Below are 10773 nucleotides of genomic sequence, written 5' to 3' on the forward strand. Positions count from 1 at the left end.
CAATTTCTTGATATCGCATTCATTGCTTCGCCGTTGCGGCGAAACTGTTATTTCTTTATCTCTATCTGATTATTAACATCTCTACTTCCTCATGCATTTGCTGACACGTATGTGCAAACATTTTCGTCGTCTTAAGACAAAAACAGCTTCACGAGGAAGGAAATCGAGGACAGGCGCCTATTTTCGCGTCAGTTTACACATTTCCTACACACTCTACTGGCCTAATGCTGTTGGGAAGTTATTCTAATTTCATGTCGAAAAAATATCAAAGTATTGTTTAGAAGAATTAGTACCAGCACAGGGCCCGAGTTAATTTCCCTAATTATACATTTAGTCTTTACTCACTCCGATGCTTCGCGCTGCTTTGTGCGTCATGTTGGTCAATAACCCTCATAAGTTACTGTCGCTTTTCTCACGAATTCAATGCCAAATGCCAGCCATTTTGAATACGTCACACACCGTTTCTGAGCACATCTTTTGGAAATGGCTTAAGATAGTGGATAGTTGGAGCATCCATCTGTAAATCATGTTTAGGATTGACGGTAAAAAAATGTTGATCTCTCAATCATAGGAACTGGTATGATACGAAAGTGAAATGTGCCTACAAGAAGCAGCCAAATGTTTATTGTACATCTAGAAGGACAAGCTTGCACATTTCTATGGGTCGGTATTGCACCGTTTGAGATGCATGCACCCACGTTGGTGCCTGGTGGCACATCTCCATCCCGGCGACTAACGTCGATGACAACGCCCATGCGGCATGGTCGGTTGTCACATCTACATCGTTAAAAAAAATGCCAGGCCTGCGCGGATAGCGCAGCACAGTCACAGCGAAAGCTGGAAGAGTGGCATTTCTAGAGCCCGTTATAAACTCTCTTGTGGCTACTAATACAAGTACACTAGCAACATACCCACTACGCCACAAATAATAATTTTTGGGAAGTTGGGAAGCACCCACCACGACATTATTCGTCATTCTGCAGAGAAGCGAGGTACCTACCATCTGTAACGCATCATGTGCACTTTGTTTATGCGACGGTTGATGACGATGAAGAATTATGACTGAGCCCTTTGTAATGGGTTGGAAGCTTTAATAGACCCACTAGTTACGTAATTCGCATTGTGGGACGCCCGGTCGTTATTGAATTCTCCTGCCACGCTTTATAACATAGTTTAGGTATTGTGGCGGAATAGCAGGGAGGCAAACTTTCTTTAGTGCGTGGACGACGACGGAGGATCAAGACGTCCGCTCGGTTCGAACGCATCACGAAGACTGGTTTATTCTTCCACTATTTACAGGACTCTCGTAGAGAGGGAAAAAAAAGGAAAATAGAACACAAAAACACAGGCACAGTCAAAAGAGTTTCCTCTGCACCCCGCACGTGCAACTGATTTGAAAGCAGACGGTCCATGTGCTTCAGTGTTCTTTCACGGGCTGGGCGCGTATGTCGTAAAACGACGATGTCACCTGTAGACGTTTTCCGCTTTTCCGGTACCCATTGTCGCCTCCAGATAGCGGGCCGCGCTGCCGCAACGCCGAAACGCGTCCCCCCCGAGCTGCCCGTCCTCCTCCCTTTCGCCGCGGGGCCTTCCAAGCTGCTCCGAAGTGGGTGGCCGCTTCACAATCTTCGACAAATACAACAACCTCCCCCGGATGAGCGAACTCTTTAGCTCATTGTTCGTCGACTTCTAGAGGATAAAGCAGCTGTATTGGTCGTTTCAGCTCCGTTCCCCCGCTTAGTGCCAGCCGGCAGGCCCGCACCCTGCCGTCTCTGCCCTTGAACGTTTCTTTGATTCTGGCGATCTTCCACATGTGGCGTTTCAAATGGTCTTCTTTTAAAAGCACCAAATCGCCTATCTTTAGGTCACTCGATGTCGTTGGGTGAGACAAATGGGCTGATCTAAGCTCCAATAAATACTCTTTCCGCCATCGTCTCCAAAATCCTTCAGCCATGGCTGACCGGTACTTCCAGCGCCGTGAGAGATGCGCGTCACCGCCCGGAATTTCGGCTGGCAGGTGGTGTGGAGGAAGGGTTGTCAGCTTTCTTCCGACGAGGAAGTGCGCCGGCGACAGTGGTTCTGGCTCTCGGGCATCTTCGTAGGTGAAAGTCAATGGGCGTGAGTTTATCACGGCCTCCACTTCGTACAAGACCGTTGTGAGTTCTTCAAAGTTTAAACTGCTCCGACCTAACACCTTGCGCAACGCTACCTTCACCGATCGCACCAACCGCTCCCAGAATCCGCCCCACCAAGCTGCCCTTTCAACAATAAACTTCCACCTGATTTGGTTTCCGGCGAAGTAAGACTGCATTTCCTGTGATTTTAGTAGCGCGAACATCGCTTTCAGGTCTTTTGCTGCTCTCTTGAAAGTTAGCGCGTTGTCCGAATAAATAGTCGAGCAGATTCCCCTGCGAGCCACGAAGCGCTTGAATGCCAGGAGAAAGGCTGTAGTCGACATGTCGCTGACGAGCTCAAGATGCACGGCACGTGTCACAGCGCAGGTGAAAATTGCGATGTAACATTTCCGGACGTCGCGCGACTGTTGACAAATCAAAGGTCCTGCGAAATCGATGCCAACGGTGTCGAACGGATTTCCTTTTGTCACTCTGTCAGCTGGAAGTGGTGCTACTGGTTCCGTGGCGGGAGGGCAACTTTGTTTGCGACAAATGAGGCACCGCTTGATAACCTTTTTTACGGCCTGGCGCCCTCGGATGATCCAATACGACTCTCGCAACTGCGCCAGGGTGTCGCGTACCCCTGAGTGCAGCATTCTCACGTGCTCTTTCCTTATGAGCAGCAGCGTGAAGGGGTGAGTGCCAGGGAGAACGATAGGATGTTTGGTCTCTTCGTGGTTGTCAGTGAATTGCAGGCGTCCACCAACTCGCATGAGACCTTCCCTGTCAAGGTACGGGTTGAATGGCAAAACAGGAGAGCCTTTGCGCAGCGGTCTTTGGGCTTTCAGGTTGGAAATGTCGTCGCTGAATGCTTCTCCTTGAGTTGCAGCCAACCAGTACCTCTCAGCATCGATCACTTCTTCAGCTCGTAGTGGGCCACTTTTTCTTTCCTTCCCGTTGCGGCAATTGTTGACAAAGCGGTGGATCCACGCAGTTACGCGAACGACTCTGCTGAATGAGCTGAACTCTTCCACTTTCAGCACTGCCTCGGATGATGATGAGACAATGGGCATCACCGTCACTTTTCTCTCTTCTACGTGACATTCTGCAACCCCTGGGCTCGGCTCGCCTGTCGTTGGCCAATGCGTCTCATCGCCGTGAAGCCAATGGGGTCCTTTCCACCACAACTCGCTCTCCAACAAGGCCGACGGGAGGATACCGCGAGTGATTAGATCAGCGGGGTTGTCTGGTCCTGGGCAGTGTCTCCAATCTTTAGGATCAGTCAGCGCCTGTAGCTCTGACACCCGGTTTGCCACGAAGGGCTTCCATCTGGCAGCGTTTCCTTTAATCCAGTGCATAGCCACTGTGGAATCAGTCCAAAGAATAGTAGCAGCATTCTGGAGGTCCAAGGCCTTGACAACGTAGCGGCACAGTCGAGCGCCAATGAGGGCCCCCATCAGCTCCAGTCGGGGTAACGAGAGGCGCTTCAAAGGAGCTACTCTTGATTTGGCCATAATTAGGCTTATAGTGATTATTCCCAGAGGAGACTTGCATGCAACGTATGCGACAGCACCGTAGGCCTTCGGGCTGGCATCGCAGAAAATGTGCAACACTTTCTCTGTCTCTTCATGTCGGAAATCCCTTGATATGACTCTCGGAATGGACACTCCCTTGATGCATTGAAGCTCTTCACACCAGCAGTCCCACTCCGCCCGCATTTCTTCTGGCAAGGGATCGTCCCAACCAGCACCCAACTCCCACAATCTTTGGAACAATATCTTTACGTACAGTGTTGTGGGAGCAATAAACCCAAAGGGGTCGAAAATTCTGGCTGAGACTTGCAGTACGAATCTCTTGCTGTCAGCTCTTGTGTTGAGGAAATCAAGAAGTGAGGTCATATTGTACTCAAAATTATCCGTCTGAGCATTCCAGGCCACTCCCAATACCTTGGTGGCTGCAGGAGGTTCAGCATTCGCATTACTTCTTGTCACATTCCCATCCTCTATGAAGTTGACTAAATCGTGGTCGTTAGACATCCACTTGTGGAGTCGCATTCCTGCTTGTGATAATATATCGCTTGATTCCTGGCATAACACTTTACCCTGTTCAAGGCTGTCGACCCCAGTCACTAGGTCGTCAACATAGAGATGGTTGCGTAGGATGCTCGCCGTCTCAGCATACTGCGGGAGTCCTTCAAGATGGTGTTGTAATGTTGCGGCCAATAGGAAAGGGCTGGATGTGACACCGAACGGCACGCGTGTCATTCGATAGGCCGCCACCGCTGGTAGTTCTTCACCTTTCTTCGGCGTAGTAGCATACCAGAGAAAACGCACAGCGTTCCGGTCGTCGTCTGACAAGGATATTTGAAGAAATGCCTTTTCAATATCCGCAATGAGGCCGATGTTGTAAGTGCGGAAGTTGATCAGCAAATCGATCAGCTCTGGATTAAGCTTCGGACCACTTTCCAAAACATCATTCAGTGAGAGGCGATTTTGGCACTGGATGATGCATCGAATACTACCCTCATTTTTGTTGTCTGGCTTTCTTGACGAACAACTGCTTGATGTGGCATATAATATACTGGACCTTCCGAAGTGCTGCAACGCTCGTTGGCTGGCTCTGCGTAGCCCTTTTCGATGTATTCTCGGATGCAGGCGTCATATTCCCTGATCAAGGAATCTTCTTTCAAAAGGCGCGTTGTTTGGGCTCTAAGACGCTTCGCGGCGCACTCGTAGTTGTCGTCGAGCTCATTGACCATTGGCCTCCAGGGAAATGACACTTTGTACCGACCATGCTCAAACTTGACGGTTTCTTTGTAGTGCTGTAGGACTGCGTCTTGGTGACGAGCTGGTTCATTTTCTTTGATACCAATGTGCTCGAGCTCCCAGAAGGACCTCAACTGTGCGGATATTTCCTTGTCTGTTTTTTCGCTCACTCCCACTCGCATTACGCCAGCAGCAGAGGAACAGACTCCTGTTGACCTTCTTGTGCCGACCTGACCCTGGACTGTCCACCCGAATACTGTCTCCACTGCCATCAGTTTGGAGGTTAGGCGCTTCGTGGATCCCGTGACTATTTCCCAATAGTGATCAGCTCCGATTAGAAGGTCAATGTTTTCACATCGTCACCCTGCGCGACGTCTGCAACGGGTAAGTCAAATTTCGAAAGTTCAAGCAGAACTGACTTTGATGGTGTAGACATGATCCGCGCAGATGCAGGGAACTTCCAGCGCTTCGACTCGTATCCTTTTCCCGTCGTACTGGCTTCGGAGCCACAGCTCGACCCGACGCGCTTTAGTGCGGTTTACTGCCGACTTGTCGCCGAAGGCATATATTCTAAGCTCCTCTTCCCCAAGCACCTTTAACTGCAGTCTTTCAGATAAGTTGCGATGGATGAATGTCCTTTGACTGCCGCCATCTAGGAGAAGCCTGACAAGTGTACTTTTGTGCGGTCCCTCTGTCCAAGCTCGCGCTGTTTGAAGAAGCAACTGATGCCCCTCCGTGCACATAAATTTCTCTTCTGAGCCTAGAGAAGACTTTAGCACTGCGGCTTCTTCAGTCACTGGTCGAGAGGATGGATTCTGTTCAGCAGTGCCGCGGTATCCTCTGAAATCAGGATCACACATAGCCGTGGCGTGTTTACCGCTACAGTTGGCACACCTGAGCCATTTGGCCTTACGGCACTCTCTTGACGTGTGCCCCTTTACTGTGCAACGGAAACATCTGTTCTCACGCTTCAGCATTTCCCTTTTATCAGCTGCCGACATCTCTGCGTCGCAGTTACCGGTTTCGTGGCACTCTGACGAACAAAACAGACACCCTGTTTTTTCCTTGGTCATTGTATGTAATGCCGCAGCCGAAGACATTCTCACCGCTTTAAAGGTGCTCTTGCGGTTTTCTGTCGACGACTCTACACTCATGCCTCTGGGTGCTTCGGCCCGCTGATGATCTCCCGTGCTTCAACCTCTTTTCTCAAAAAATGCACAAATGCCTCCAATTCACTGCCTCCTGTCGTAGCGTCTTTTCTTCGGCATATTCGAGATGAAGGTCCGCAGGCACCGCTTTCTTTACAACTGTCAGTAGCAAAGCTCCGTACGTGCTGACACCTACGCCCAGAGAAGTGAGGCTTCGTACACCCCTTCTACTTCGTCAACAAGGCCTCGAAGTTGGCTGAGGTTCCGCGAGTCACGCACTGACCTGATATTGAGCAATCTGGACATGTGGTCCTCGATAATGACTTCTTTTCGGCCGAACCTTTCCTTTAACAGCGAGAGAGCAACTTCGTAGTTTCCTTCAGACAAATCAAGCCCTGCAACAGCAGCCGCTGCTTTTCCTGTGAGGTAACTGTTCAGGTATTTGAATTTGTCCACGTTTGACAGGTGGTGGTTCGCGTTTATTGTTGAGTCGAATTGGCTCCAAAAGCCTTGCCACTGTCGAAGCTCACCGTTGAACTTTGCTATTTCTAGTTTTGGCAGCTTTACTGTGGGGGTTACTTGCGGTATGTTATGTTGCTGATTCTCTTTGATCTGAGGAGCTTGAGGTGCGATCTAGCGAAGCGGTCACTGATGAGGTGTTAGTGCAGTTACGCTCACGTAGCATGCGCTGTACTTTGGTTTTTGCTACGCTGATTCTTTCTTTGTAGGTCTCGGAGCATGCAATTTCCTCTTCTAAATCTTCTACGCCACTCTCAATTTCCCGATCTAGCTCTTTCAGTGAATCTTCCTTAAGTGAGAGAAGGTTGATCTTTTCTTCGAGCTCACCGAGTGATGCGTCGTCCTCCATGGTGGCTATGTCGTTGAGAAGCTTTGTCGTTGACGTCCGCACCACGGCCCTTTTGCGCTTGATCCTGTCGATGTCCATCTTTGGGTCCCTATATTCCCGGGTTTCGGCACCAGAAAATATTGTGGCGGAATAGCAGGGAGGCAAACTTTCTTTAGTGCGTGGACGACGACGGAGGATCAAGACGTCCGCTCGGTTCGAACGCATCACGAAGACTGGTTTATTCTTCCACTATTTACAGGACTCTCGTAGAGAGGGAAAAAAAAGGAAAATAGAACACAAAAACACAGGCACAGTCAAAAGAGTTTCCTCTGCACCCCGCACGTGCAACTGATTTGAAAGCAGACGGTCCATGTGCTTCAGTGTTCTTTCACGGGCTGGGCGCGTATGTCGTAAAACGACGATGTCACCTGTAGACGTTTTCCGCTTTTCCGGTACCCATTGTCGCCTCCAGATAGCGGGCCGCTGCTGCCGCAACGCCGAAACGCGTCCCCCCCGAGCTGCCCGTCCTCCTCCCTTTCGCCGCGGGGCCTTCCAAGCTGCTCCGAAGTGGGTGGCCGCTTCACAATCTTCGACAAATACAACATTAGGTGAGAAAGAGAGAGAGAGAGCGAATTAACTTTATTGAGACCCTGAGGAAATGGGTCATGGGAGCCTTATGGGCTTCCTTGACAACCAATAGAAGTGCAATGCGAGGAACCCACTACGCTATAAATCATCATAATTTTTGTGAAGAAGGGAAGCAGCCACTATGCAATTTTTCGTCATTCTGCGGAGAACCGTGGTACCCGCTAAATATCTGTAATACATTATGTTCACTTTGTTGATGCTGTGGCTGATGACGATGAATAATTAATGACAGATCCCTTTGTAATGGGCTGGAAGCATTCAACAACCCTCTCGTTGCGCAATTCGCGTTGTGTGACGCCTGGTTACAAAATTCGCGTAGTGTGACTCCTGGGTGTATTTTTACTCTTCTACCACTCAATATTACATGTTAATGTGGTGCTTCCCGACATCAAGCCTGTAAAGGATCTTTTTGCGAAGCATTTTCAAGCACCGGCATGGCTCTGAGGTAGCACACTGGCCTCCCACGCAAAGGAACCAAGTTCGAACCTCGTTCCATCCCGGATATTTTTCTTATTTCGAGCGATAATGGTTACGGACACCGGCGGCGGCGGACAACTACGGCGCCAATATATATATATATAATATATATATATATATATATATATATATATATATATATATATATATATATATATATATATATACATACACACAGCTGAATTCATGAGCTTACAGCATCAAATAAACGCGCCAGTATTGATATATCTATACCGGTGGAAAAAACAGAACTTCAACTGTTTTTCTATTTTCTTTGCGAAGCTTTACTAAGAGCCAGCTCTTTGCACGTGCCACTTCAGCTTGACACAGAATGCCTTCGACCATGCAATGCATAACGTTCGCGTGTGCTCGAAGGCCCGACTTAGGCCTTTTAATGAGCGGGCCCGAGTCCGGCCCGGCCCGCAGCCTCAAGCCCAGGCCGCCGGAAAACGCTTCCGACGGCTGGGGCCCGTGCAGTGCTCTATACCGAACACTCTTCTGGCGTCGCTGCTTGGTCTGATCACATGACCTCAGCGATTTCGCGCTCCAAATCTCGTAAGCCATGGTCATAAATGATTCACCTCTCCTGGATGGCGGCACCACTCCTGCCAACAAAGCGCGCAGTGAGAGGGAGCAGGCGATATAAGACGCGGTTGTGGAGCTCCGTCAGTGTGTGCGCAGTGCATAGAGCACCTATAGTGGCAGTCCAAGTGGTTGTGGGCTCAATTCACTCGGCGGAATTTTTCTCTGGCATCTGTTCGTGTTCATTTTATTCACACCATTTCCGTGACGGAAATGACGTCAGTAAAAGTGTTGGTGGACCCCGGCAATGAAAACATCTCATGGTAATATATACAAGCGTCAAGGCGGTGATGCGGGCTAGTTGGTTTGAATCACTTATAATATTCGTAGCGCAAAAAACAAGACGCAGGACACAAGTAAGGAAACAATACACAGGACGGTCGTCCCGTCCTGTGTTTGTGTCCTTTCTTGTGTCTGCGTCTTGTTTTTGCGTTACGAATATGATTATAAGTGATATACAAGCCGTTTCAGAGATAGACGTTCTTCAGCAACCATAGCGCATAAAGAACACGGGACAAGAAAAGAGTATGGCCTACGTAAAGCCTTCCACGTGGAAAGAGGAAATTTGTGTACGCAACGCCTCTGTGCAAGAGGACGTAAGCGTTTTTGTGTCTGATGGAGCAAACAGGTGTCGGCTTCCTTGTCGAACAATCAACTTAGACAAACTCAAAACGTTGTTAGGTGCTTAAAACACAACCTTTACTCCAGAACGCTGCCCAACCTCTTTAAGTTTTGAGACAATTGTTGAAGGTACGGGAATTACAGCCAACTTTTCTTTTGCTCGATTTTCTTTTGCGGTTCTCTCAGGTCCGCTCTATGCTCTTCACTCAGATCTCTGCTCTTCACTCTGGAGTAAAGGTTGTGTTTTCGGCACCTAACAAGCTTTTGAGTTGGTGTGTAAGTTGAGTTGTCCGACAAGGAAGCGGAAACCTGTTTGCCTCATCAGACACAAAAACGCTTACGTGTCTTGCGCAAGACGCGTTGTTTACAAAGTTCCTCTTTCATGTGGAAGGCTTTACGTAGGCCAGATGGCAGATGCCTCAACGTTCGCCTGCTCGAGCATAACAACAAAATCAGGAACGCATGACGGACACCTTGCCGCCCATTTTGAGAAGTGGGACGCGAATCACAGTGCGTTCCACTGTTCAATCAGACAGTTTGTTCTGTATCGGCACCGTGACAAAACGACTAGAGAAATAATAGAGGCGTCAGAGACAGAAACAGGTGTGTCAGCATTCCGTCTGTCCTTTTATCTGTGAAAGAGCATGAATTCTTGGCATAGACACGTGTCTCTCACCTTCTTTCATTTCAGAGCTGCAGCTTCAAAGGGTGCTTATATATGCTCTATTTCTGCAAAAAAACCTTTTGTTGATATTGAGCGCTTGTCCCGTGTTCTGCATTGCGCTATGGTTGGAGAAGAAACGATGAACAACCAATACGCCCTAGCGTTCTCCCACCTCAGGGATAGACAGCGCTGTTTTTCTGACGTCGAACTTGCGCTACCTGTTATGCAGGGCCAACTACCAAAACACGTTCTATTGAACCTGCAAGAACTACTTGAAATCACGCGCACATTGAACCATCACTGTAAATAAATGTACCACTGTCATCGTGATGATGCTACCCTCGGAAGCAGGCTGGTTTCATATATGTAGCGCACGTTCTGCATTACCTCTGTTATATTAATACCTAGAAAAAAAATAAGTAGAGCTCGCTATTTTATTAAACATTCTCATTTTATAGAACATATGCAATCTAGTCAGTACGTACGTCACAGGTGCGATTTACATCTGGGTTTTGTCTTGCATTTTCATGTGACGAACTGCAAATGCGTCTCTTCCAATTCTTACACGCATCGCGAAACTGCGAGCGCACTCGAAATGAGCAAACGCGATAGAAGGAGGTGCACACAAAGTCTCCCAAATTGAACTACGGGCACCTGCCACGCGATTGCGACTGCACCCCAGTCGGCAATACGTCGAAACTTTCAGCCTAAGTTACACTCACTCACTGAAGATCCTGCCATATCTGTCAGGCGCCCGTCAGTGTAAGCAAACAGGCCGACGAGTAAGGTACACGGCGAATGAACCTTGAGAACGGTGCCCATCGATTTATCCGCAACGCCCGTTTTTAGATACGCGATCTTGCTGATCGAAGAGCGGGTACTCCCTGAAAGGAGCGTCGAGGCATAT

General features: G+C 48.8%; 1 protein-coding gene across 1 annotated transcript; it reads right to left on the reverse strand.

Moving 5' to 3' along the window:
* Positions 1 to 1672: 1672 nt before the first annotated feature.
* On the reverse strand, positions 1673 to 6973 carry LOC119376047 (uncharacterized). Its single transcript, XM_037646031.1, has 2 exons — positions 6874 to 6973; positions 1673 to 4068 (listed from the first exon to the last, which is right to left on the reverse strand). The coding sequence occupies exons 1-2, from the start codon at positions 6971 to 6973 to the stop codon at positions 1673 to 1675; spliced, it is 2496 nt and encodes an 831-aa protein (XP_037501959.1).
* Between the last annotated feature and the right edge of the window lie 3800 nt (positions 6974 to 10773).

The sequence above is a fragment of the Rhipicephalus sanguineus genome, unplaced genomic scaffold (assembly GCF_013339695.2).
Source record: "Rhipicephalus sanguineus isolate Rsan-2018 unplaced genomic scaffold, BIME_Rsan_1.4 Seq1073, whole genome shotgun sequence".
Lineage (NCBI taxonomy): Eukaryota > Metazoa > Arthropoda > Arachnida > Ixodida > Ixodidae > Rhipicephalus > Rhipicephalus sanguineus.

Bases quoted from the DNA above. Each gene is read 5' to 3' on its own strand.
- LOC119376047 (XM_037646031.1), bottom strand. From the start codon at position 6,973: ATGGACATCGACAGGATCAAGCGCAAAAGGGCCGTGGTGCGGACGTCA. The intron at 4,069-6,873 runs GTGAGCTCGAAG...AACCTCCTGCAG, and splicing joins GGAGGACGACGCATCACTCG to CCACCAAGGTATTGGGAGTG.